The sequence below is a fragment of the Tamandua tetradactyla genome, chromosome 20 (assembly GCF_023851605.1).
Source record: "Tamandua tetradactyla isolate mTamTet1 chromosome 20, mTamTet1.pri, whole genome shotgun sequence".
NCBI classification, from domain to species: domain Eukaryota; kingdom Metazoa; phylum Chordata; class Mammalia; order Pilosa; family Myrmecophagidae; genus Tamandua; species Tamandua tetradactyla.
In genome coordinates this window covers 16,460,953-16,488,691 of record NC_135346.1, presented here as the reverse complement: position 1 = coordinate 16,488,691, position 27,739 = coordinate 16,460,953, and the positions used below count along the sequence as shown (strand labels likewise).

The window sequence follows — 27,739 nt, the reverse complement described above, 5'->3', positions numbered from 1 at the left end:
CAACAAAGTACTTGCTAATATTCTGAGTCCCGGGCTTGGCTGTACAGAGGGGAGTGTGAAGATGGGTTGAAGTCAGCGCCTGCTCTCAAGGGGTTGGTGGTCTCATCTCACTTATCCTATGCTGGCAGGACAGTGAGCACCACTTAGTGGAAGGTCAAGTGTCCCCCAAGCTGTCTACACTTGTGTATCTGATGTCTGCCATCTCCAGAAGCTAAGACCTGGGTATGGCTAGAGACAGAGGAAAGTGTGACTGTTCGGGGGGCTCAGAGAATGAAATCCTCTCTAGCAGTTGAAGGAAGAGAAAAGTACTCTGAGATAGAGAGCAGGGATTCTTCCATTATGTCACAACTCATGGATGTGGTTGTTGGCTAATTGCTCTCTGCAAGAAGTTTAGAAATTACATAGCAATTTTGTTCACAGTGGATTAACTTAAAATTGCGATTTTGCAAAAAATTCATTGTTCTTGAGGCAGGCTCAGCTCTTTTTCGTTGACATAGAATCTGAAAGCTAACAGCTTGTCTTGTGTGGGATTTCACATTTTGTTAGAGAAAACATTACTTTCGTTTCTGTTATTCTAAATGGTGGACCATCTCCAAGTTTGGCTGCAAATCAAATTAGAAAGTGAAAATGTCTATATCCAGGGATAAGAACCTGGTGCTCCCACCCCGCCTGGTTATCTGGGGTGTGGAGAGGTCCAGCCCGTGGTGGCCTCCGACAGTGCTTTAATGCCCTCTGGCATTCCTGCCTTACCTCCCTTCTCTCACGTGGTACAGGTTGTCTTAGTTTGCTGTGGCTGCTATAACAAAGTACCACTGACCAGGTGGCTGCAAAGAACAGGAACTCATTGTCCCAGGGTTCTAGAGGAAGAAGTCCACATGCTGTAGGGTATCTGCAGGGCCGTGCTTCCTCTGAAGTCTGCAGGGTTCCAGCGGATGGCTTGTGGCATAGCTCGGTCTCTGCCTCTGTCCCATGGCCATCTTCCCTCTCCCGGCTCTAATCCACATTTCTTTTCCTTGTAAAGACACTTGTCATATTGATTGAGGGCCCACCATGATCCAGTGTGACCTCATCTTAACTGATAACACCTGCAGGGTCCTATTTCCAAGTAGGGTCACATTCGCAAGCCTAGGGCTTAGGACTCGAACATGTCTTTTTGGGTGACACAGTTTGCTCCACGACATCAGTCACACGGTGGAGTTTTGCAGTTACAAAGCCCCCAAACCTAGGGCTACACAGGGTAAGCTCAGGCACATGAGTTTCTGAGAGCTTGCTCTCGGTTTCTGTGGCCATTTTGTTGTGGATGGGCAGTCACAGCCCGTGGCACTCTCTAACCTGTTCTGTCCAGTGCTCATGCCAGCTTTACTTCGCAGCCACAAAACATCATTATTCTCAGCAGCATATATTGGCTCAGTAGCTGTATGTGTAGAGAGGGAGAAGACACAGAGAGACTCTTCTGCTCTTGAGGATATTATGCGATAATAATGTTTTAAGATTAACTTAACATGAACCAAAAGCCATGAGGGACCTGTGTTAGTTTAGCCTATTAGTATATCAATATATTATTTCGTGTGTATAGTGCATTACAGAGAAACCAATACTGGAATTTTGGAGGAATTACTGAAAAATTAGTGTAGTCTTTTGTGTTGTTTTTGCCTTGGTTTCAGAGTTGAGGAGACATTTGAGTTTAACGTAGACTATTTCCTTATAAAGCCTCACCTGTTCCACGCAGCTCCTAAAGATCAGCCCCTGATTTTCTTGGCGACTCCAAGCCCAAGCAGACCTGGCTGGGCTACTGAGGGGTCCCAGAGAGCTTGCACAGCTCCCCAGGTCCTAGGGGTGAAGGAACCTTGTTGATGTCCCTTTGCTCTCAGGTCCGGGGCCCCCAGGCACTCGCGGTCACACTGACACTCCCATGGGGGGAGGAAGAGAGCGGCCGTGCCCTGGGAATTACATGCCAGCTGTGAAGGACAGTGCCTCCAGTCGAGCCTGACAGCATTTCTACTTGCCTTTTCCACCAGGCTTAAGCCCGGTGGTTAACCTGGAAATTAGATGCTCTTGAGACCAGTTAGCTTTGAAGGTTTTGGTTTTGTTTTATGTTTGTTTTCTTTCTTTTGATTTGGGTCAGAAGGAGAATGATGTTGACACTCATGAGCGGGGACAAGGAGGGGACCTGGAAGCCAGGCGAGGTGGGGATTGTTGGCCCATCGGGCGCCAACCCTTTCCTCCTCTCTTTGGGCCTACATCTTGGTGCCGGCTCCCTGCTTCAGCCCCTCTCCCTTTCTTCCGCTCCTCATCCTTGCCACACTCTCAGTGCTCTTCTGGCCTCTTCTCCTGGTGGAAACCGTGCTTCTCCTTTGCTTGAGAATCCGCAGTCTCTGCTTCATGCTCCTTCCAGCAAGGCCAGGCTCCACGGGGGAGTCTACGCCTCTGTCCTCGCCTCTGTCTTTGCTCCTGGTCTCCCCGGCCCCTTCCCCACAGAACCCTGCACCATGTCACCAGGCTGACCTGACCTCAGGGTCTCCCCCCACAAGGCTCTCTCCCCCACCTCTCAGCCTCCGTGACGCACAAGCAATGTTAATAATACTAGTCATAATAATAATAAAACCATAAAATCGCTACGATGTACTGAGTACCTAACCAAGTCAAGAGCTTTACCTCTATTTGCTCACTTAATACATCCCCCAAAGCTCTCAACGGTGTTACCCCATTTTCCAGAGGAAGACACTGAAACTCAGAGAGATGAAGTGACCTGTCTGGGGTCATACAAACACAGTGCACATCCAGATGTATCTGCTGCCGCTTGCAAAGAGCAGGGAGCCTCTGAGGGACGAGGCCTCTAGCAGTGCCCCCTCCTATGCAGCCTACAGATGTGACTGTCACCTTTAGGGAAGAAGGAAGGTCGCCTGTGACACTTCCATCCTTTGGTCCTGCTGCAATTGAACACACAGAAAGGAAAAAATATATATTGTATGTGTGTGTGTGTTTTCTCTTTCCCTCCTTTTTGGGGGTTAGTGGGTAACAGCATTATTGAAAGATAATTCACCCATTTAAAATACTCAATTCAGTGCTATTTAGTGAATTCCTAAAGTCACGCACCCATTGTTGCCTTCACTATTCTCTTTAGGAAGCTTTTCCTATTGGCTCCTTATTGTATTGATTTAATTCATTTCCACAGATATCTACAAGGATTTCCCCAGCAGCTGGGGAGATGACAGCTTGTTATGGAATAAAAGCATTTCATTAGTACTCAGAAGACATTAGTCAAGTCTCAATTTTACCCGCTTTGGCAAATCCTGAGATTGTTCTGAGTCTTAGTTTTTTCATCTATAAATTGGAGCTAATAACGACCCCTTATGTGCCTTGAAAGCCTGCCTGTTCTTAGTGAAGTGTCTTCCCTGAGAGAGAGGTGTGGTAGAAACTTTCTTTTCCTTGTTGATAAACTCAGAATGAAGCGTGCCCACTAGCATGTCGGCTTCAGAAGCACAGAAGTCAGGTCTGCTGTGGTCTCGTCACTGCAGGGGCAGGACATGGCAGGTGCTCAAGAAGCCATCTGATGAGTGAATGACCGAGGGGATGCAGGGTGATGGAGGGAATGAGCGAACGAGAGAGTTCCCGCTCAGTGCCCTCTGAGTGCTCAGTCCTGTGGGGGGTGCAGAGCCCTGGCCAAACCCTTCCCAGCTGGCCTCTCCTCAGGTCCTCGTAGATGGCTCTGCCCCTGCAGAACAATTTTGCCCACTTCCAGAGCAAAAGCAGGGCCTGGGCCTTCACGTCTGGGCCGCTTCTCTGAAGAAGGCAGCGTGCTCGTGGGGCTGCTGGCTGCTGCTCGGCTCTGAGCGGCGCGTGTGACCAGGACTGCAGCACCTCCCACGTCGAGGTTCATGAACACCCGCCCTGCAGCAGTACCCCTGGATCCATGCCAGCAGTGAGAAGACAAGCGCTTGACATCTTGTCAGCATTGGAGTGGTTTAATGTGTCCCTCAGAGAGAAGCCCTGGGCTTCGTGCAGGGCGTGGGCTGCGTGGCGAGATGTTGGAAGGCGCGGAAGGAAGTGTTAGACTTCCACCTGGACGGAAGCTGACCGTCTCCTTGGCGGTGCTCTGGAGTCTCGACCGCGAGGAGTAGATTTCCCCAGGGAGTGTACAGGAAGATGAGGCCCCTTCTTGGTGACCAAAAAGAAGGGGGGCTGGAGAGGGATTCCCTGCGCTAAATACTTGACGAGCATTTTAAATTTAATTTGCCTTAAATTAGCAGCCCTGGATGTAGGGATTCCTTTTATTATCCCCAGACTACAGATGGGAGAGCTAGGACTCAAGTGGCACTAGCAGAGCTGGGCTCAAGCCTGGGAGTGGTTCTGCCTTCGTGGGGGCAGGAAAGGAGGGACATTGGTGTCAAGGGAGGAAGTAAACTGAAACAATGGTGGGATACAATTACCCACCCAGCAAATTGGCCAGTGTTTTAGGAACCAAGCCTGCTTGCCTAGAGGTTGATGAGATGGCTCAGATGAACGGATGGAGGGCAAGCCCTACTTGTTGTAGCTGCTCTGGTATTTTCCATGACCCATCGTCTCTGTCATTGTCATCCCGAGGCCCTCACTTGGGGCCGTGGCTGGATGGGAAGGGCTGGCCGTCGTCTTTGGCACCAGCCTGGACCTGGTTCTCTCCTCCGTTGTTCCCTTGTGGAAGGCAAGTGCACCTCCGCCCCGGCGAAGAGAGCAGCAGTTTCCAGGGCCAACCAGGGTGTTGGCCTCTTTCTCTAAAACCATCTGCCCCGCCCATCTCTATCACAGCCTCCTCCCTCCTGGGGGGGGGGCAGGAGCGGGGAGCCACTAGCTTTACCCACCCCGCCGCCAGTGGTCAGCAGGATCATGGGGCTGCAGCTGAGCTCCTGCTTGGGGAAATGTCACTTTCCTGCTCTTGCCTCTCCAGTGCCTCAGAACCGTGGTGTAATGGCCCTAAATTTCATCTCGTTTTTTCCTTTCTACTGGTTTGTGGGTCCCCTCTGACAGCTCCCACTTGGTCTGCTTCACGCAGTGCCATCGTGGCGCGCCAGCCCCGTGTGCACAGGAGCCATGGATGGGCAGGGGGCTGAGGGGGCAGCTGACCTCGAGGCTCTGGGGATTTCATCTCAGTGCCTGGTCGACCTGGGTCCTGGAGGTCCCTCCTGCTAGAATCACGTACTTGGGAGTCTTCTAGGTGCACGAACATGTTATTATTTTTATTTTAACACGTTTTGTTGCTTTCTTCTGATTCTAATTTTATGCATGCAGAATATACGTATGCCTGGAAAATTATATGTTATGTGCAAACCCCTTGCCTTCTGCAGATGGTGGACCCCAAAGAGGCTTCTTTGCTTCCCCAGAGGGCTGTAAGTGTGAGGATCCAGAAGAGAATTGTCTGAGGCCAGTGAAGTGGGGTTGGCATGGGGAGGGGGGAGGAGAGAACGAGACAGTGAGATGCTAAAGAGAAACTCTGGCTGGAGAATGGAGACTCTAATAGAGATTTTCTGTTTTTAAGGTTTGAAAGGCCCTGTGATAGAACCTTTTCCTCTAGGCCCTACAAAATCTTTAGCAGAGCATTGATTTTTCATGAAGGCTGCTTACAGTGGACTTTTTCTGGGGAAATCAAAGTGATGAGTTCCTCTCCAAGAGTGGCTTCCCAGCTTCTCCCTGAAGTGATGCTGCTTCGACTTGATTTCATCCCCCTGGTATTTTCCATGACCCAGCCACATGCCAGGCACTGAGAGGGAGCTGCAGGGCAGGGCAGGGAGCCCCTACCCTCCAGGAGCTCACAGTCTTGGGGGGGAAGAAAGAGAAGCCATCCTTGCCACTGGCTCACATGGGGAGTTGTGGGGAAACTGCCCCACCCTTGCACTTTCCAGGGCCAGGCTGCAGCTTTGAGGCACGCCCTGCCTGCTGGGCGCTTAGCCTATGGGGATGGTTTATGGCATCTTTGCTAGGTGACAAGCAAAGTGATTTGGACATCCTGGCCACAGTCTCAGAAGTGGAATGGATATGCCATGGCTGCTGCAGCTTCCTGAGCCTGCATGGGGGTGGGCGGGAAGGCAGACAGAGCAGAAGGATCATTTACCCTCCACCAGGCATTTGCCCCTGAGCGCAGTCCTAATTCTAACAACTCAAAGGAGGGAGGCACCATTATTATCCCCATTTCATAGATGCATAAACTGAACCTCAGGGTGTTAAGTAACTTGCTCAAGGCCATGAAATGAGCAAGTGAGAGCTGGACTTTGAATCCATTCCTGAGCCAATGGGATTCTTATTGTCTCATCATTTACTCCTGCCCCACCGGAAGGACAGAAACCAGCCCAGCTTCCTCAAGGCAAAGACTAAAAGAGTACCCATTCCCTCGTGGGTTGGCATGGTGGGAGATGTGTAGTCCAAACAGCCCCGCATTTTCCAGCTCTCACTTAAAGAGCCTGAGCTCTGTGCCTGGCTCTGTGCCAAATCCTTTATCTACATCAGTTTACTTAATGTTGATTTTTTCCCTCTAATATCTGGCCTCCTTCTCTAGGCTGTAAGTCCAAAAGGGCAGCAGCCTGCTCTGTTCCATTGCAGTATCCCCAGGACCTAGGGCAGTGCCTGGCACATGGTAGGTACCTAGTAAATATTAGTTGGATATAAGGATTATGGCAGCCCATTGAGGAAGGCACGATTATGCCCGCCACCCCACCCCCACCCCACTTTGCAGATCAGGAAACTAGGACATAGGGGAATTTAAACAGTTTTCCCATAGCCAGTGAAGCTAGAGCCAGGGAGTGTTTGAACTCAGGTTGGGGATTCTCGAGCCTCTGCTTTAACCACTCTGCTGTCTGAAAAGTCAGCCGTGTAGTTCCCAAGGATGTGAGTGGCTGACGCATTAGCTTCCCCATGAGCCTCACAAGCAGCCTCCTCCTAAGGCAACATGAGGGAAGGAGATAATTGATGGGCCTAATTATCCGTGGTAATGACATGAAGGTGCCGCAACACGAGTGCTCGTTATGCCTCTGCCACGCGGACTCCCTGAAACAGGCGCACACACGGCAACCAGCGCCTCACGACTGGGGCTGCTGCATTTCATTCATGGGGGTCCCTCCCAAGGCTTGGTGTTACGATGTTTGAAAAATTACTCAGCTGTACGAGACACAAATTATATTAGATGGAGAGCAGCTGGCTTCCTGGAGATCACAGTTGGCCTTCATTAATGAATTCTGGCCTAGTTAACACAGGTTATGGATTGACATCCCAACATGCAAGTAGAAGGTGGGTGGGGGTGGGGGTCGGGGTAGGGGTAGACGCGCGTGCATGTTCTAACTTTGGAATGAGGGGAGAGGAAGGCTTGTGTGATGCTCAGAGCTAAGGACTGATGTGTAATGAGCTCCAGATCTTTGAAGCTGCACCTCTTTGCTTAGACCTATGAAGGTTGAGGCCCACCCGGACCCTGGGAGATTCCTGACCCCATTCCGTGCCCAAGGACACGCAGCCAGGATGGAGATCCAAGACCCATTGACCCTCAAAAGCTGCACTAACTGCATGTCCTGTGTTCTGTTTGCTCAACGCTCAGAGACTCTCTTGTGCCCTCACCTAAACTCATCATACCTGAATTCTTCACAAGGATTTGCCAGTGGGCTTTTGTTCCCGAAAGCCCACCTCCTTAGAGTTGGGTGCCCTTTTCTGCCCCTCGTGTCTGGACCCTTATCAATTGCATACCCCTTGGATCTATTGATACAATCTTCCCCACCTACCTGGGTAGGTCCCTGGCATCTCAGCACAAGACTGAGTTTCTTACAAGTGGTGGGTGTGTCTCTCCATTTCCTTTGTCCCCATGGGCTGGCCTCCTAGCTACAGATCTGCTTTTTTCTGTATGTTCCAAGTTACCTGGAAGCCTACACTCCACCATCAGATGCCCACACCTCCCCCAGCCTTGTGAGTTTGCCTGTTGCTAAGTTGTGACCCTCTCATGGTCACTGAGACCGTAGTTCTGGCCTCATGAGAAAGCACAAAGGGAGGGAGGGGGTCAGCATGAACCTGGGGCAAGTAATAGGACCCGCCACCAGGCAGAGGGGTTGTTGAAGGACTGGTCATGTAGAAGAGTCAGGGCAGTGTCATGGGGCACCTGGCCAGGCGGACTCTCGCTTCATCAGATGGGGAATGAGGTGGGACATGTTGGGGGAAACTGTACAATCAGAAGATAGGACAGATGGCAGCCTTTGTGAAGCCCTTGCCACAATTTCACAACTCACTTCTGTCATCAGAGAATGGACGCTTGCAAGGGCATTTTATTACTTAAATGTATTTTTCACAGAGGTGATGCCAAGCAAAGAAAATCCTCTTTGAGTTATATGGATTTTCCGTTCAGCACTATAGGGTCTTTCATCTCTAAGCAGTAAAATCAGGCAGTAATTCAAAGTTTGAGTTACTGTTTCACTTTAAAAATATTACCTTAATCTTGTTACGTTTGGTCAGAAGTCTGTTTTGGCATTTTCGGCCACCTTGAGCTGTAATTTCATTTTTGTTGGCTCCTGTGAACATGTACAGGCTTTACTCAGAAAGACATTTAGGGTGTATTTTCTAGATCAAATAAAGGGGAGGAGGGGATGAAATTGGACTGAAGAGCAACCTTAAGAGAGGCTGAATGGCTCGTGATGATTATCTTAAGTCAGGCCAAGGTGAAATTTTAATGGCTTTTTTTCTTTTCAACCTTAGCAAAGGTCAGCTTTGGAAAATGAGTTAATGGATATGCTTACCTGGCATCTGTTTTCTCATTCTTTGGGGCAGCTGGACATGGGGCATAGACTGTATCACTTAAAAAAATCTGCTGTTCCTCTTCCTCTGTCTTCATTTATTCTCCCTTATCTATGAAATTTCCATAGGTAGGTGAAGAGAGGTGTTTTTTTGCAGAGATTCTAAGAGAAGTCACCACTTCAGAGACCAAGAATAAGTAACGCACCCTTTACAGAATGTTAGTGAGGATGTGAGGCAGGTCTGTGCCAGGCCCTGCACTGCCTGCAGGGAGCTGATCTGCGCAGCTGCTCAGGTCAGGAGGTGGAATGCCCTCCTGCGAAGAGCACTGGGGCAGAGGGCTGGCAACACCATGGTCTGAACTCTGAAGGAGAAATACCTATGAAGCTTGGATTATCTGGAGTTGAGAGCCAGGAGAACATTAGTTTGAAGTCTTGGAAGAGGACTTTACTGGCCTGCTTTGCAATGGTCGTGGGTCAGAGGTAGACTTCCGTCCCCTCTGACCTTCCTCTTCATTAGTGACATAGTCATCCCACCTGCCCTGGTGGCTGTGAAGTGCTCTCTTTGCTGTAGCCACTTAGAATTTCTGTGGTTTTCCTCCCTCAACCCTGCAGGGAATTCCTCTCTTTGGTAAGAGTTCTGGCTGGGCTTCAGAGGTATTGGAGTCCATCTCGTTCTTTCATTCAGCAAATAACTAAAGGATGCCTGCTCTGTGCTGGGCACGCCTCTGATGTCACAAAAGACTGAGCTCCTTGCCCTCATGGAGCTCACATTCCAGCGGGACCATGGCAGGGGCCTGAGGAGACACGTGAGAGGGACCCCACCCCTGCACCCTTCCAGACACAGGATGATGCAGTCCTCGGTGCACCCCACCTCGGTACAGTTCACAGAGAGTGCCCCACGGTTTGTGCCACTTGGAGGTGAAAACGTGCTTGGCTCTCCTTGGAAGGCAGTAGTGAGTTCCTGCAGGCACGCAGACTAATGGGGAGGGAGGTCCCCACAGCTCTGAACTCAGCCAGCAGCTTGGCCAGAGGCCATCTGATGAGCCTCACAAGAGCATCACCTTTAGGGTCAGTAGCTCTGCAGCCTAGAGCTGGCTTTCGCTGTGCAAGTGACATTTCTGGGCCTCAGTTTCCTCTCATGTACTTCTGACTGGGCAGAGGTTGGAGCAAAAATCAATGGAGAAAGGATAGGTAAGATGTTTAGCACGATTCCTGGTTCATGGCTAATTATAGTGGACATTGTATATATATTAGTAAGACCTTCGGCAAATATTGTATGATCTCACTGATATGAATTAATTATAATATGTAAGCCCATAGACATAAAATATAGACTATAGATCACCAAGATATAGAGTGAGGCTAAAGATGGGGAGCAGTTGCTTGGCATGTGTCGAATGTTTAACTCTGTTGAACTCAAACATTTGGAAATAGATGGTGACAGCAGCTTGTCACCGTGGGAATAGTTCACGGTGCTGATGGTGTGTGCATGTGGTGGGGGCGGGGAAGCTTAGAGTCAGGTATGTCACCAGAAGGAAAGCAGGAGGTGAACACATGGGAATGCACAAGTGAACTTTGTGGTGGACAGTGTCCGTGCAAATATTAACTGTGCAAATATAAAAAGCTCTTTCGTGAACTAGAACAAATGTTTGACACGATTACAAGGAGTTGATGGAGGGGCATATGGGAGAAAATGTACCTTATAACTATGGTTTTGTAAACCATGGACTCTAATGAACAGTAATATTGTAACATCTTTCATCAACAGTAACAAATGTACTACACAAATAATTTGGGCCAATAAGAGGGGGAGCTAAGGGATATGGGAGGATTTGGGTTTTGTGTTTTCTTTTTATTTCTTTTCTGGAGTAATGAAAATGTTCTAAAGTTGAGCATGGGGATGTATGCATAGCTGTGTGATGATACTGTGAGCCAGTGATTGTATACTTCATATAGTTTATATGGTGTGTGAATGTATTGCAATAAAATTGCGTTTAAAAAAAAAACATTTCCATCACTCCAGAAGGTTTTCTTATTTCCCGTCTCAGTCTATACCCCACCCCACACAGGTCATCACTATTCTGACTTCTGCTCACCAGTGATTATTTTTGTTTTTGAACCTCATATAAATGGAAACATAGAGTATGACCTCTGATACCTTTGCTCAGTTTAATGTCTATGAGATTCATCCATGTTATGATTTGTATGAGTAGTTCTCTTTTCTTTTTGCTGTCAACATTCCACTGTATGTCTATCCTAATTTTTTTATTAATTAAAAAAAATTAACTAACACAACATTTAGAAATCATTCCATTCTACATATGCAATCAGTAATTCTTAATATCATCACATAGATGTATGATCATCATTTCTTAGTACATTTGCATCGATTTAGAAAAAGAAATAGCAAGACAACAGAAAAAGGAATAAAATGATAATATAGAGAAAAAAATAAAAATACAAAATACAAAAAAAAACTATAGCTCAGATGCAGCTTCATTCAGTGTTTTAACATAATTACATTACAATTAGGTAGTATTGTGCTGTCCATTTTTGAGTTTTTGTATCTAGTCCTGTTGCACAGTCTGGATCCCTTCAGCTCCAGTTACCCATTATCTTACCCTGTTTCTAACTCCTGATGGTCTCTGTTACCAATGACATATTCCAAGTTTATTCTCTATCGATCCTAATTTATTTGTCTGTTCTCCTGTTGATGACCATTTGCATTGCTTCCAGTTTGGAGCTGCTTACTATGAACAGAGTTGCTCAGAACAGCAACAAGACTTTATAAGCCATTTATAAGCCCTGTGGAGGATGCAAACATACAGAGCACTTGCATCAGCTCTGTGAAGGGTGCCTACTGGTATTACCTGACAGCCCACAGGTCCAGCAACCAAATTATAATTGGAAGAAAATACTGGGGAGACAAGAACAAATGAGAAGTAGACCCGGGGCTGACCCGGGGCTGTATGGGGTGGGGTGGTGTAGGGTGGAAATGTGCAGGAGGCCGGGGGGATCTGCAGGTGCAGGAGGGGTCAGGGCTGTCTTTCAGAGGAGGGTGGGCCTGTGTGAGGATGATTTGGGCGGGAAACGAAAAACACTCACATGAGAGGAACGTGAGGGTGGGGAGAGGACTGGGGAGTCCTGGGGAGAAGGACTGGTCATGTAGACGAGTCAGGACAATGTCGTTAGAGAAGGAAAATTGGGACCAGACAGCGATGGGCCTCCAAAACCTGGAATGGCGTTTTAACGAAGGCCTGTGAGGTGAGCATTTGGAGACCTTTGGCCTGATTGCACCGTAAGCAGGGAGGGTCGGATAGGGGAGTGGGAGGGGCAATCCAAGTTAGCATCTGCCTGACTGTGAGGGGCGATCGAAGCCTAGAGTGGGGTGGCTTTGGACAACTTGACTTGAGATGACAATGGCAGTCGTGTAGAATTTTTCAGAATTCATTAGGGTGGGACTGGTGTCCATCTGTTCATCCATCTATGTATCCATCCAACACTGATTTTGTATTTGCTCTTTGTGGGTTCCTTTGCTACACTGAGGCTAAACAAATGAATTAAAACATAATCTTTGGAGAGCTCATAAGAGAGGCAGGTAAGAAAGCAATCACTGCCAACACAGGGGAAGAGTCAGCATCCGAGGTGGGCACAGGTGCTGTGGGCACTTGGGGGCACCAGCCACAGGCTCCGCGGGGGGGCTGCAGAGAGGGTACGGTGTTCCGAGCAGGGGCTCCTCGTGCTGACCCCAGCGGCAGCGCAGATCTGGGTGGAGCATGGGTCTCCGCTTGGGGTCTGTAACCGGAGCAGAGTGGACGTGTGCTTGAGAGAGAAACAGGGGCAAGGGTAGGGGTGTTTGTGGGCCATAGGTTATCAGGGACCTTCTCAGCTGGGCCAAAAAGTTTTGCTTATTTTTTATTTGAGGATGACCGGAACCAACCAGAAATGGTTGTAACCTGGGCTGGGGCGTCACAAACAAGTATGCATTTTACAAAGGTCCACTCAGGTATGGGGAAGCTGCTGGAGGAAGGTGGGACTGGAGTGAGGCAGGAGGAGGTTGGGGAAGGCTCGGAGGAAGGAACTAAGATTTATTGCATGTCTGCTGGGTGCCAGGACAGACTGCTACCAGCTCTAGACGTCCATTATCTGTTTTATTCTGCTCTCAGCCACTGGAGGTAGGGATTATCTTTATTTTAGAGATAAGGAAACTGAGGCTTGGCTGCATTATGCAGATTGTTCAGTCTCTCACCTCTGGAGGTGGAGCCCTAAGTGTCAGGTCCCCTTCTGGGTCTGCAGTGAGAGCTGCTGACAGCCACTGGGCAGGCAGCCTCTCCCCTTCCACCGTCACAGCTGGAGACCGGAGAGTCGTGGAATAAACTAGGAGCCACCTCAACTCGCCGTCCACCTCCTGGGACTCCTGCCTGTGGGGGAAACCACCCCAAGCGGTGTGGGGGACAGGTGGCTGGGAGAGGTGGCTGAGCATGGGTGGGGGCTCCCCCAGGCAAGCGGGGACAACTGAGAGGCAGGCGTCTCAAGGGCCTTTATAGCAGCAGAGACGGTTTTTATATTAGGCAGGTGCCAGCACTTCAGAACATTCTCTTCCCTTCCCCTTGAGCTATCTGAACCCACACAGACAGGCTGGGCCAGAGCCGTAGAACGAGGTCCTGTTCCCACGCCTCCCTAGCCTGGAGTCTTCCCTGCTGTTTTGCACTTTTCCTACACTTTGAGTATCTTCCTCATTCTCATCCTTCTCAATTTTCTTCCATTCTGTCCTTCTGCCATGCCTCCTTTACTCCTCTCTTCTTTCTTCATTCTCATGTGTGTGTTTCTCTCCTTCTTTGTTATCTTTGTTTCCCCTCATCTGTAAAGTCGAAACAGCAGTCCCGAAGCTCTCGTTGCCAGGAAAATCACTAATTCACCCGTTCCAGCAAAGCCATTCTACCACTTTCTAGGTGTCAGGCTTATGCTTGGCCCTGGAAGACGTGAGTGCAAACAGCATCTGGTTCTTGCTCTCAGCCAGTTTATCAGCAGGTGGGAATCAAGTGCAGAGCCCTGAGCGTAGGGACCAGCCTGTCTTCTGGGCCTCTGAGCTGCCTGCTGTGGAGACGCGCTGCCAGGGAAAGCCTGGTGGCAACGCTTGTCAGCCCAGAGCACCAGCGGCCGTGACGTCCCCAGGGGAGGCTAGCTAAGTCCGGGTGCCACCAGCTTTCTGAACAGCGAAGGAAGGTGCCTACATCATCGTCAGGCCTGTTAGCTAATCTTCTTCTCTTCTGTAAGGTAATTTCACTGATTGCAACAATTTACAGGAGCTTTGAATAAAGTCGCTGTCACTGGCAGTGTCATCCGGCACGGTCCAGGAGAAAGAGTCCCTAGGCTTCCTCTCCTCCATGTGGTCTGGCAGCACAGCCGCCCCCATCCCTCTCCTGTGTCCTCTGCCTCTTCATCTGGCAGCCCCACCGTCTTGCTGTTTTTTCAAGTCTTTGCGTCACCACATACGCCACTGGACAGGGCAAAGTTGAGGGATTTGAATTAAAAATTGTGTGTGCCGTTTCCTGTCATTGTCTCCTTCAGGGAGTCATTTGCTTTGTCTGGATTTCAGTTTCTTAATCTGTGAAATGAATGCACCAACACATCTGCGATGTGACACCTATATAGGGCTACATAAAGCATATCTGACAAACACACAAATATTGACCGAATGTATGGAATGAGCTGGGTTCTAGACAGGGGTACTTATTTCCCTCAAGAAGCAGACATGTAAACAGGTAAGCGTGGTGTGGTGCATGAGTGCAAGGGTTGGTTCTCTGGGCATTGAGGGAGGAGCCACAAGGAAGCCTGCCTGGAGGAGGAAAACCTGGAGCCCGGAAGGGAATGAGGAAGGCTGAAGCCAGTCTGAACATGGGCTCTCACGCTCAGGTGCCGCAAAATGGCTTGCCTCTCCATTTTTATGTAAATCTGTTTAATTTCTTCATGGATCCCCTACCCTACAGGGCTGTCAGGAACCTTGACCTGTATCATTTGATGCCTCTTCCCTGGGGTCTTGCCTATGGTACGCGCTCTTTCTCAAGCCAAAACATCGGGGCTTGGTGGAGGTGCAGGCTTCCAGCCACCTCTGCACACAGGCCCTTGCTGTCTTCCATTCGTTCCTATGCTCAGCTGCTGTGTATTGTGAGCCTGCTGTTTTCCAAGCAAGGTTCTAGGCACTTTGGATATGGTGGTGAGCCAAACAAAGCTCCCCGTCCTCGCGGAGGCTACATCCTAGCAGGGAAGGCAGAGAGAAAGCAGTAAATAACACCAGGCATGTATACAGTACAGTAGAAGATGATTAGGCTTTATGAAAACGGAAGAGGCAGAACAGGGGAGGGGACGGGGAGTGCCTTTTATAGCTTTAAAGGGCTGCTGAGGAAAGGCCTTGGTGAGAAGGTGACATCTGAGCAGACGCCTGCAGGGCTGCGGAGGGTGGAAGGGAGGCGCCCCCACCCACCCCAGCGCCATGCGCAGGCCCTTCCTTCCTGGTCTGCGGCTCTGCTGCTTCAGGCCCTGCTCGCCGCGCCTCTGCGTGTCCCCCTCTTCTGTGCACATCAGGTGGTCCTTCCTCGCTGGGGTCCACCACCTCTCCACCTGAGAGGCTGGCCGGACGCAGGGCCTGGGAGCGCAAGTCTTCCCTCGTCTGCATTGTCCCCCAACCCCCCAATTCCGGGGGGTGGGCTGGGAACCCCACAGAAATGTAAAATTTCTATAAGTGTTATCCCGCCTTAAGAGCGCCCCAGGCAGCGGGGATTGCAGGCGAGAGGCCCGGCAGCGAGTGGCCACGGTGGGGAGCCGGGCGGCGCTGCTGGGGCGCGAGGCGCAGGCTGGGCACCGCTGGGCGCGTTGGGTGCCTGCAGGGCCCCCGAGTCCGAGGCACGTCGGGGTCTGCTGGTGGTTGTGTCGGGACGCGCGCATCCCCGGCGCGGGAGAGAGGGAGCGTTTTCCGTGGGCTCCCCGCCGGCGTCCCCCGCGCAGAGCCGGGCGCTGGCTGTGCTGTGCCCGCTGGGGAGCCCGTACCTGAGCCCTCGCGCACACGAGCTGCACTGTCGAGCCCCTTACTCGTGGCAAACGGTTTGCTGCACCTGACAAGGGCAGCGAGTCAGGAGGGAGTGAAGAAGCCACTTCGGAGAATAACCTAAGATGCCGGGCTTCTCCCAGCCTCAGTTTCCCCACAGGTAACACAAAAGGGTGCTCTTGCCAGACCTAAGCTGCTGCCATTCCCTGGGCCGGTGTTTAGCCTTGTGATCGCAGTATTAGCTGCTTATGTCACTCAAGAGGCTCTGGGCTTCAGGAAAACCCCAATCCCTCGTCCGCTTAGCGCATCCTTACAGGAGCTGCTCTCCGCGAGGTCTGGGCGGGGTCCTGGGCGCGGAGGATGGCACGGCCCGGGTGCGGCTCTCGGCGAGCTGCCCTCTAGTGGCCAACCGCGGAAAAGCCGTTCCAGGACGGGCGCTCACGGCGGAAGGAGGCCGGGCGCCCGGGAGCAAATGCCGGGGGCCCCCTGGGAGGAGCTCTCCTAGCACCCTGGGCAAAGCAAATCACATTTTTTTCCCCTAGCATTTGATGTAAAATATTAAACATATGAGAGAGTTTAAAGAATGATGCAATGACGCTTATATACACGTAACAGAGATTTGAGACAACATTTTGCCGCATGGTTTTTCCTATGACACATTTAGAGATAATTAACAGACATTGTGACGTCTCATCCCTATACACCCGTGCTCCTATACAACCTTAATACTTATTACATGACAAAAACAGTAATTCCTTAACATTACGTAATACATACCCCATTCTAGCGTCTCTCCAGTTTTCCAAAGATGCCTCATACAGCTTCTTATTATTATTGTTTAAGATCCGATCAAGTTTCCCCCATTGTATTCGTTTAATCCCTTTACTCTCTTATAACCTAGAGCAACGGCCCACCCACCACAAGTTATTTATTTGTTTGATTGAAATTTCCTCTCTTGAAGAGATTGCGCAGTTATTTATAAAATGGCCCCAATTTTGAATGTGTCTACTTCCTAATAAATAGATTCAGGTTAAGTACTTTGGGCACCAGTAGTTCTTGGGTGCCATCAGGCTTCTTCTTGTAGCACCTCGCGAGGCCCGTAATGCAAGTCTGTCCTGCTTTTGGTGGTTCCAGATGGGATCACTTGATCCCTTTGTTGAGGAATGACTGCCAGATATTTTTATTGAAAATGTACATTTTCCTCTTTGTAATAACTACATATTCTGCAGGGTGTTTCTTTGAGACTGTGGGAATATCCCCTTCCCTAATAACATTTCACCCAGTATTTTCAGCAAACTTTAAATGATCCTTTCATACTTGGTTATTACACTGGGAGTTGCAAACTGGTGATTATCTAATTCTAGTGTTCCTTCTAGATTTATTTAGCTGACATTCTTCTGAAAAGAGCTTTTCCTTTTTCATATTTTTAGCGACTTTGTTTTAAAAAGTGCCATGTTCTACCTCCTTTGGAGCTCTTCACTCAGAACATTTTGTGTGTGTGATTAAAGACTGAGCCGGGCTCACACACCAGCCCTCTTGCGAGGGACGTCAACCTGCCATGTGACCCACATGGTCCCTTCCACCTCCTTTCCTCCAGTCCCGTGCAGTCACACTGGCTTCCCTGCTGTTCTCCAAATGCTGTCAACATGTTTGACCGCAGGGTCTTTGCACTGCTGACCCCTTGCCTGGAACCCTCTTTCCCTAGACAGCTACTTAACTCCCTTTCTTGTGTTCTCTGTTCAGGTGTCATCTTACTAGAAGTTTTCTTAGTCACTCCATATCATACCCCATCCCCTCCCTGTTATTCTCTTTTGCTTACTCTCCTTTGCCTTTCTCCATAGCCCTCATTACCACCTGCCATGTAAACTTCATGAGAAAGCTCTTTGACCCATGGATTGAGAACCTAGGGCAGGGCCTGGCTCACAGCAGGGGCTCAGTAAATATTTGCTGAATGCCAGAAGGAACACACAAATGTATGTTTGGTTAGGATTCTGAGGGACAGCAAAGACCCCTCTCCTGTGACTCAGCACACTTCACCTAGATGACCACCAGGTCAGCCACATCCTGCCTGGGTGGAGACGGAAAGTCAATCTTCCCTCATCCAGGGACCATGTGTGCCCACGGGCCCACGCAGGCCACAGCTGCCCACTCCACGCCCAGTTACTAAAGCCAGCAAAGCAGTGAGATTATCTCCCCCTCTACTATGACGTGATTTGGGGGGAATAAAAACAAATCAGAATTCATCAACTGTGAACAAAATTGTCAGCTGTGAATTGTCAACAGTCTGGTTTAAAAATAGACGATAGGTTGATGAAATACAGTGGAGAAAGTAATTTAAATAAAATGTTAAAAATAATACCCAAAGCATGCGAAGCAAAACCAAGAATATGGCGTGGTGGACAAATGTACTCAGTTGAGACTTGCATGAGCAATGAACCAGAGAGAGGTTATTAGTTTTGCTTTACAAACCATAGAAGAGAAAGATTTACTGGCCATTTGAAGGAAAACATTCACTCATTTCGGATGTATTGGCGTGTTATGCAAAACGGAAAGAAAGATTGGTTGGGAAATTTGCTAGCATGTTTATTTCTAAGTAGGTCAACGTTTTGAAAATTTCTGCCATTCATGCACTCTGAGGTTCGCCCCCTCTTTCTCTGTTTCTGTCATGATCGGGGAAGACATTTCTGCTCTAGCAGATAAGTGTCTAGAAGCTTCAGGGATTTATATTCATATTTATATGAGTATGGGTTCCAGTACGATGTTCAAAAGTCCTTTAATTATCTCCTAGCTTCTCACCTTCAACTCTCCTCTTTTGAATAGTTAGAGCTAATTAATGATTTAACTGCTTTATCATGCAATCAATGTAAAAGCTTGCATTTTTCATATTTCTTCTTTTCTGGGAAGGAGTCACACTCCCGGGGCTTCTGCTCCTTGGTTTTTGTTTGTTTTCTTTCTAGGAGAATTGAGCCATCTTGGTACAAAGTACCGTATTTTATAAACCTCTAACCTGGGCTTCCATCCCCTGGAAACTCTCTCTTTTGGATGGGGTTTGGGGTGTGGGGCCCCCGTTCCTGGGCGCAGTGGGGGCCGCTGTAAGCCTTAGCAGTGGTGGCTCTCCCACGCCCAACCCCAAAGCTCTGTTTACTCCTCTCTCTCTTCTTCTTTTGTTGTCAAAACCTTTTTCTTTCCCGTAGAGTGGGCATTAGAGTGTCCCTTTATCTGTCCCCAAGCATGCCACTTTTTAATTTGCTTTGTGCTTTTCGGCCCCTCGGCTGTTAGATGGGACCACAGCTGATGCCAGGAGCCCAGAGCTCTGCAGCCTCCGCCGGCATCCTGGTGCAGGGGGACGCAAAACCAGGGGCCGAGGGAGGGGACAGCTGCCATCTCAGCAAGTACTTTGTTGCAAAGAAATGACCATCCAGAATTTTGTTGGTTTTCAGCCCGTGTCTCGAGTGTATTGTGAGCAAGAACATGTGGAAATTCTGAGCCCTCGGCATTCCTTTGGTCCTGAGGTTGGAAGGGAGCTGAGATGTCCCGTGGTGTTGGGGAGACAACTTATTTCTCCCTCTTCACATCTCCTTAGGGCAATCCTTTCACCTCCTTTCCCATGGAGGGTGCACTTTCAGCTGCTCTGAGCTCCTTCTGCCTCTTTCCCAAGGAAGATTGTGTGTTTGTTTTGATCGGTGGTAGGCTGACATCTCTTGGATCATGTCTAGGTTCCTGGTGAGGAACAGTCACTGCACTGGAAAGGGATTGGGCCGCCGCTTTCTCTCTTGCCCCAGTTCTCTTCAAAGGCCCGTAGGCAGCGCTAGGAGAGCTGCCTTGTGTCTCTAGAACCTGCCTGCCAGCAGCCCAGGGGGTGCTTTTGGAAGCGCCCACCAGGTCTCTGCCTTCTTTTCCCTTGTGGTTAGTGCCTCCCTGGGGACCTGTTATCTGCGGGCTGGGAGAGGAGCCGAAGCCCCTGTTCGGTGTCACAGCCTCAGTCACCTGGCGACCCAGCTTTAGCTCACGAGCCATCGGGCCCCTCTGCGCAGAGCTGTCCAAAGCGCTGGGATCACCTTTTGGCTACTCCTCTGTTCTTGCCTGGGAAAAACCTGAGGGAGAGGATGGTGGGAAGTGACTGGCCGTCCAAACTTCCAAAGGGGGGGAATGAGAGAAGCGCTGGAGGAGGGAAGCATTTGTGAGAGATGCCAGAGTTGCAGCCGTCAGGACACCTCTGCCCAGAAATCACGGTAAGGTTTGGGTTCCGAGCTGTGCAGCTGTACCTTCCCCGGGGTCCTTCGTAATGCTCTCACTTTCCCCTCCTGACGGGTCTGCCGGACATGCTGTTATAGCTTGGTTGTCATATCAAAGGAAACCTATAATTTGCTTTATATTTTATTATCTTGTATTTGAGACATAAAAATATATGTACTATTTATATAACTTACCAAGCCTAGTAATAAAACCAAATCCTCTGAATTCAACCTCCAACTTGTGGACTAAAACGTTACCTATTCTCACAATGTTTTCTGTGTGCTCCTAGCTGATCCCACACTGCTGTCTCCCCCTTGGAGGTAACCCCTGTCTTGAGGGTATTTGCCATTCTTTACTGCCCCTTGTAAAATAGATTTTGCCCCATCTGTATATCTCTGAATAGTATATTTTGAGTTTTATAAAAAATGGAATTATAGCCTTTTGAGCTTCACTTAAATGCCACGTATTGTCCTAGAAGGTGAAAAGCAGATCTGTGTCCTTGAAACTTGGGATTGTCACTGGTGCAGATGAGGACTCGTTTGGGGTGGTTCCCCCTGGGGGTCAGCGAAGCTGCCTGCAGCCTCCGGGGATGGTGGAGAGGGGCGGTAGAGGGGACAGAAGGCTGCAGCCCAGCCAAGGTTTAGTTGCTGGATTTACAGTCCCTGAGAGCTCCTCGTTAAGGAGAGGCCGCCCAGAGGAAAAGGTGTTCTGGGCATCTGGGAGGCAAACAGACAAAGCCCTGACTTCAGCGCTGGGCTGGTGTGATGAGGAAGCTGAAGAGCAGAGTGGTGGCTGTAGAGCTCCGAGAGTGGACTCTCAGAGCAGATGTGAGTAAAGGGTGGCTCAAGATTTACATCTCCGACACCAGATTCCAGCACCTGGGTTCCTTGTGCAGGGAGGTTAGTGAGCTCCTGGCGACTGGAGCAGAGGATTTGAGCAGTATGGTGGACAACCCCCCCCCCCCCTTCCTCCTTCCTTTACCATGCAGCAGCCACCTGTGGAACACCTACTGTGGGCCAGGTATACATGTGCATCATACCATGCCAGGGATGAAACATCCCACTGTCAGAGTCCTTCATGGTTTCATAGGAAGTCAGGCATTCTTAGTCAGCCTTTGTAAACTGGTGCTGTAATAACAAAGGCTCCTCAAACACTAATAGCTTACTCAGCAAACATTTACTTCCTGTTGCTATTTCATATTGGCTTATCTCTTCTGTGCCCTCTGCCTTCTGGGTCCCAGGCTGAAGGAGCAGCCCTTCTCTGGGATATGTCATCTTCAAGAGCAAGAGAGGTGATGAAAACAAGCAGTGACTCTTCAGGCTTCTGCTCAAAGCAGGCATGCGTCCCTCCTGCTCGTGAGCCCAGATCAGAGCAAGTTCCCTGGCCAAGGGTGATGCCCTGGGGAGGGAAGGTAGATTCTCCTCTAGGGAATGTGCTGAAAGATGTGGGGTGGTGGGTGGGAGGAAAAGTCTTACAATATATCACTCATTTGGATAGGCAGTTACCATAATGGTATGGTGAGGCTTTATATAAAAATATGTATTTCCACTAAATTAGCTTTGGAGATTCTGTTGATAATACGTTTGAGAACCACTAGGCTGATCACTGAGGATTTTACCAGAAGTTAACCCAGAGGAGGAGAAGCAAGAAGGGGCTGGCCGCAGCCCCGGACACATGCGTGTTTGCAGCACTCTTTCAGAAGAAGCTTAGATTTTCTGCATTCCTCCAAGCTTATCTTCAGTCCATTTGGGCTGTGCACAGGCCCCACCACTACACACACACACACACACACACACACACACACACACACACACACACACACACATATTTATCCTGCCTCATCTCATAGCGACGTCCGCGTGGCTTTAGGAAGATGCTCTCTTGCTTCATCAGTAAATCACTTGATGTTTGAGGTTTGGTCAAGACTTCTTTTCATACAGTCCCACCACTGCTATCACACCGGGCACATACTAGACACTTAAATATGTACAAAACAGAGTTTGGCATCAAGAGGAAGCTAACACTCTGTAGCCTTGCTCTGCTTATTTTCTTACCCTCTCTCTCTGCAAGGGCGACCAGGAACTGGGTGACAGTTGAAGTTATGTAACAGTGACTCTGGTACATTTAGAGCCAGGGTTAAAGCTCTCCTTCTTTTGTCTGTAATCAGCGTGCGGACTGAAGAGCTCATCCTCTCACAATGAGCCAGTGTTCATCTGCATGCATGTGTGTTGCTTTACAAATGCTAGTGGCCTCTTTTAAGAAGTATGCGTTTATGCTCTCCAAGGGCAAGAACGGTATCTCCTCTTTCTTTTCTTTTAAAAGATTCCCATGGCACCTGATAAGAGCTCCATGCACAGTGGGTACCCGGTGAATCTTGCCTGTCTCCTCTTCCTTTGAACCTCCACCAGACACAAAGCGTGATGCTGGGGCCTGTGGGCCTTTGCAGAGGATTGATTACACACAGGGCTAAAGCTTGAGAATTTTGCAGGCAAAATGGGAATAAACTCTCAGATCGCGCAGATCCAGACCAATAGCATAGGTGCCTAATTAGTCACACATCAGCATGTCTGTCCTCTGAAGCCCCATCACTGTAACAGAGCCAGCATTGTGGGACCAGCAGGTACTTTTCCTTGAAGTCAGAGCTTTGAGTTTTATGATCTTTAGCAAGTTATTTGTTTCTTCCTCCATAATATTATAATTATAATAAACAATAAAAATGCAGATAATTGTTATGGTCTTTTAAACCTATAAATACCATCCCATTTCCTATTTGTATTCTGAATCCATTGAGACTTAAGAGTAAAGAGCTGGGGAAGTTCTGGGAAAGATGCAGAGTTAGGAGGTCCAGGACTTATGCCTCCTAAGAACAGCTAGTGGTCATGCAGGAATGGTCTGAAACAACTGTTCTGGGGCTCCAGAAGCCAAGGGAGCATTGTACAGCTCTTCTGGGGAAGGGCAGGACAAAGAGGTTAAGAAACTGCAGTGAAGAACTGTGAGTAGCTGACTTCACAGTGGCTGCTGGCGCTGTGCCCCACTCTCGAGGTGGGCTGCTCCTGGGGTCTGTTCTCTAGTTGGCTGCTATAGGTAGAGAGGAAAATGGAGGTCCTCTTCCCCAAGAGGAGGTGGGGGCAAGTCTGAAAACTGAACACAGCTTTGGATCAGTGAATTTGGATCACGGGATCCTGGCTCTGAGCTGCTGTTTCATCCTGCCCTGACAGAGAAAGCCATGGCCCTGGTTTCAGCAAAGGAGGCAGAGGCTCCTTAGGGCTCTAGGGAGCACTTTGCTGAAGAGCACCATCTACTGGAAAGGTTAGGAAAGCGCAGCTTCAGGGAGTCATCAAAAAGGCTTTTGATTTTTTTCCTGACCCTCTCCCACGGCTCCTTGGAGCTGATTTGTGTCCCTGCCCCTGTTTTGGCTGGGAAGTACTGATTTGGGAACTTCTCCAGGGTGACCCTCCTCCCAGAATTTGCCCTCCAGGCAAAAGCAGCTAGAGGCAATGAACTGTTCAAACCAGTTTCCTAAACCAGTTCAAGGAGATGAAGGAAAAAAAGGCCAAAGAGATAAAGAATATTAAGAAGATACTGAGTGAGCATAAAGAGAATTTCAAAGTATAAACGGAAACAAATTATGTGAACGAAAGACGCAATAGAACAGATACAGCATGATACAAAATGAGTGTGCAGAAATCAGTAGTGCTTCTATATACTAGTAATGGGCAACCTGAAGAGGATATCAAGAAAAAATTTCCATTTACAACAACAGCTGAAAGAATCAAATATCTAGGAATAAATTTAACCAAGGATGTAAAGGATTTGTACACAGGAAACTACAAAACATTGCTAAGAGAAATCGAAGAATATCTAAATAAGTGGAAGGACAGTCCATGTTCATGAATTGAAAGACTAAATATCATTAAGATGTCAAATTTTACCCAAATTGATTTACAGATTCAGCTTAGTCCCAATCAAAATTCCAACAACCTTCTTTGCAGAAATGGGAAATCTAGTGGAAGAGTAAGAGGCTCCAGATAGCCAAAACACCTTGAAAAAGAACAAAATTGGAGGACCGACGCTTCCTAACCCTAAAGCACGTTATAAAGCTAAAAGAGGCCAAAACAGCATGGTACTGACACAAGGGTGTATACATTTACCAGTGGGATTGAATTAAGAGTTCAGAAATAGGCTTTCACATTTGTGGCCAACTGATATTTGACAAGGCTGCTAAGTCCACGCAACTGATCTGGAATAGACTCTTCAACAGCTATTGCTGGGAGAACTGGATTCCTACATGCAAACAAATGAAAAAGGACCCCTATCTCATACCTTATACAAAAATTAACTCAACATGGATCAAAAACCCAAATACAAGAACAGGACAATAAAACTCTTAGAAGAAAATATAGGGAAGCATCTTCAAGATCTTGTGATAGGCAATGGTTTCTTAAACTTTATGCCCAAAGCACAAGCAATGGAAAAAAAAAATAGGTAAATGGGACCTCCTCAAAATTAAAACCTTTTGTGCTTCAAAGGACTTTGTCAAGAAAGTGAAAAAGCAACATACTCAATGTGAGAAAATATTTGTAAACCATGTACTTGATAAAGGTCTGATATCCAGAATATATATACATATAAAAAAATCTTACAACTCAACAGTAGAAAGGCAAATAACCCAAACAAAAATGGGCCAAAGACTTGAATAGACATTTTCCCAAAATGGAAATAGAAATGGCTAAAAAGTATTTTTTATGCTTAACATCATTAGCTATTAGGGAAATACAAATCAAAATGACAGTGAGATATCATTTCACACCAACTAGAATGGTCTCTATTAAAGAAAAACAGAAAACTACAAGTTTCGAAGAAGTTGTGGCGAAATGGAAACACTTGTTCACTGCTGGTGGGAATGTAAAAGGATGAGGCCATCGTGGAAGGCAGTTTGGCAGTTCCTCAGGAAACTAAGTATAGAATTTCCATATAATATGACAATTCTGCTACTAATTATATACCCAGAAGAACTTAAAGCAGGGACTTGAGCAAACATTTGCACATTGATGTTCATAATGATACGATTCACAATTGCCAGAAGATGGAAGCAGCCCAAGTGTCCACGAACCAATGAATGGGTAAAAAAATGTGGTATATACGTACGGTAGAGTATTATTCAGCTATTAGAAGAAATAAAGTCCTGATGTTTGTGACAACATGGATGACCATTGAGGACATTATTTTAAGTGAAATAAGTTAGACACAAAGGAACAAATATTGTATAAGCTCATGGATATGAAATAATTATAATAAATAAACGCATCAAGTTAGAATATAGAATATAGCTTACTAGGAGGTAGAATGGAGGTAGAGAATGGGAAACTGTGTTCGAGTCAGTTGTCAACTTGGCCAGGTGAGCAACATGAGTTCTGTTGCTTCAGACACAAGCCAATGGTACATGAACCTCATCTGTTGCTAATTACATCTGCAGTTGGCTAGGAGGCGTGTCTACTGCAATGAGTGATGTTTGACTTAATTGGCTGGTGCTTAAATGAGAGAGTTCAACGTAGCACAGCCTAAGCAGCTCGGCATTCCTCATCTCAGCACTCGTAGCTCAGCCCAGGCCTTTGGAGATGCAGAAAGAAGTCACCCTGGGGAAAATTGTTGGAACCCAGGGGCCTGGAGAGAAGACCAGCAGAGATCATCCTGTGCCTTCCACGTAAGAAAGAACCTCAGTGGAAAGTTTGCTGCCTTTCCTCTGAAGAACTAACAAAATAAATCCCCTTTTATTAAAAGCCAATCCGTCTCTGGTGTGTTGCATTCCGACAGCTAGCAAACTAGAACAGAAACTGATGCTTAATTTGTGCAGAATTTCTTATTTAGGCTGATTGTAAGTGTATGGAAATGGATGATGGCCATGGTATCACATTACTGTGGGTATAATTGACAGTGCTGAATTATGTTTATGAACATGGTTCAAGTGGGAAGTTATGGGTCCTGTGTGTTAATTGCAGGAAAGTTAGAAGATAAAAATGGGACTGTATAGCAGTGACCCCTGCTGTGGACAATGGACAGTGGTTAATAGTAAAAATATAAGGATGTTGTTGCATGAATTATAACAAATGTATGGCTATTATAAGGTGTTAATATTAGGCTGGTATATGGGAAAACACACCTAATGTAAACTATAAACTATAGTTAACAGTAATATTTTAATATTCTTTCATTAGTTTTAACAAAAATATCACACTAATGCAAAGTATCCACAATGGAAGGCGTATGGCAACACGGCATTGTATTTTTACTAGACTCTTCCATAAACCTACAACTTTTTCTAATTAAAACAATAATAATTAAAAATACCATTATGCTGAGTGAAAGAAACCAGATATAAAGCACTCCATACTGTATGATTTCATTTATATAAAATATGAATCTATTTATAGAGATAGAATTTTATTGGTTATATAGGTAAGGTAAGGGAAGGATAGAGGGATTGAAAGGTGACAGCTAAGGGGTATGGAGTTTTCAGAGTATTGAAAATGTTCAGAAATCGATTGTGGTGGTAATAAATACACAGCTCTGTGATTATACCAAAAACTATTGGTTGTACACTTTGGGTGTGTTGTATGGGATGTGACTATATCTCAATAAAATTGCTTTTAAAGAAAAGGTAAAGAGCTCTTATAAAGTGGCTAGGCTATCAGCTTTTTTACTGGTAGGGAGTTGATAAGAGGACGTTACTCCTGGGCTTCTAACAGAGAATCTCAGGACTAAGTCTCCACCCAGGCACAGGCTAGTTAGACACCCACAGGCATCCTCTGGTGGGGAGAAGACCCCGTGTGAAATTAGGCTTGGGAGGATGGAACCAAGAGCAGGGCTTTACATGCACCATCCAAAGGTGCCAAATCCATTTACTCTTCCTTCCTAGGAAGAGAGTGTGAGCGGGCCAGGAAAGGACACCAGCAGAGCTCCCTCTACCGGGAGGAAATGAGTGGAAGAAACCTTCTGCCGTAAACTGGGAGGGCTTTGTGGAACTCATAAGACTCCACAGATGTTAAGCTTTCTATTGATAATTTCATTTTACATATAGTTGCAATTGAGTTTACCACTCGTGAAGGTAAGCCGCGCAGTGCTTCTCCAGTACTTTTAGAAGTTATCCTGTGCATCTGGGAAACAAATAAAAAGCCACTCCTTAGCTAAAGTTCTGCAATTCAGACCTTTAACTGCGATGGGCTTCTCCCTTTGTCCTTGGTCCCTATGAACCTAACTGTGGTTGGAGGGGCATTGGCTGCTTCTGAAGGAGGCTGAGTGGGTGACTGTTGTGGCTGCATTCTCAAGGCCTGTTGTCTCTCTCTCTTGCAGTGCAAGTTGGAGTTCCATGCCTGTTCAACTGGCAAAAGCCTTACCACCCTTTGTGATGGACCCTGTCCGTGTCTCGTGGAGCCTGAGCCACCAAAGCACAAGGCAGAGAAGAATGGTAGGTGGGGCTGTTAGGGAACTCCCCAAAGGAGGTGTGGGTGGCGGGGAAGGGGCTGACCTTGGCCGTGCCTTCTATGAGATGCCAGGAACCCCACATTTGATAGAGAACTCTCCTGGTTCAAGTCGGGAATTGGGCTTACTTGGCAAGTTACTCCAGCTTGTTTAGGGACCCTAAACGAAATTGCCTTCAGGAACCATTCAAAAGAAAAAGGAGAGCTAAAAGTTTTGGAAAAGAATTCCATTAGGCCAAGATATA

General features: G+C 47.8%; 1 protein-coding gene across 9 annotated transcripts in view; it reads left to right on the top strand.

Moving 5' to 3' along the window:
* Window positions 1-27,739, top strand: part of SPOCK1 (SPARC (osteonectin), cwcv and kazal like domains proteoglycan 1) — a 551,382-nt gene that overhangs the window by 424,399 nt on the left and 99,244 nt on the right. For all 9 annotated transcript variants that reach the window (XM_077138526.1, XM_077138532.1, XM_077138533.1 and 6 more), the window contains one exon: window positions 27,367-27,481. In XM_077138526.1, the coding sequence (XP_076994641.1) occupies window positions 27,367-27,481 (115 nt within the window). The remainder of the gene's footprint in view (window positions 1-27,366; window positions 27,482-27,739) is intronic.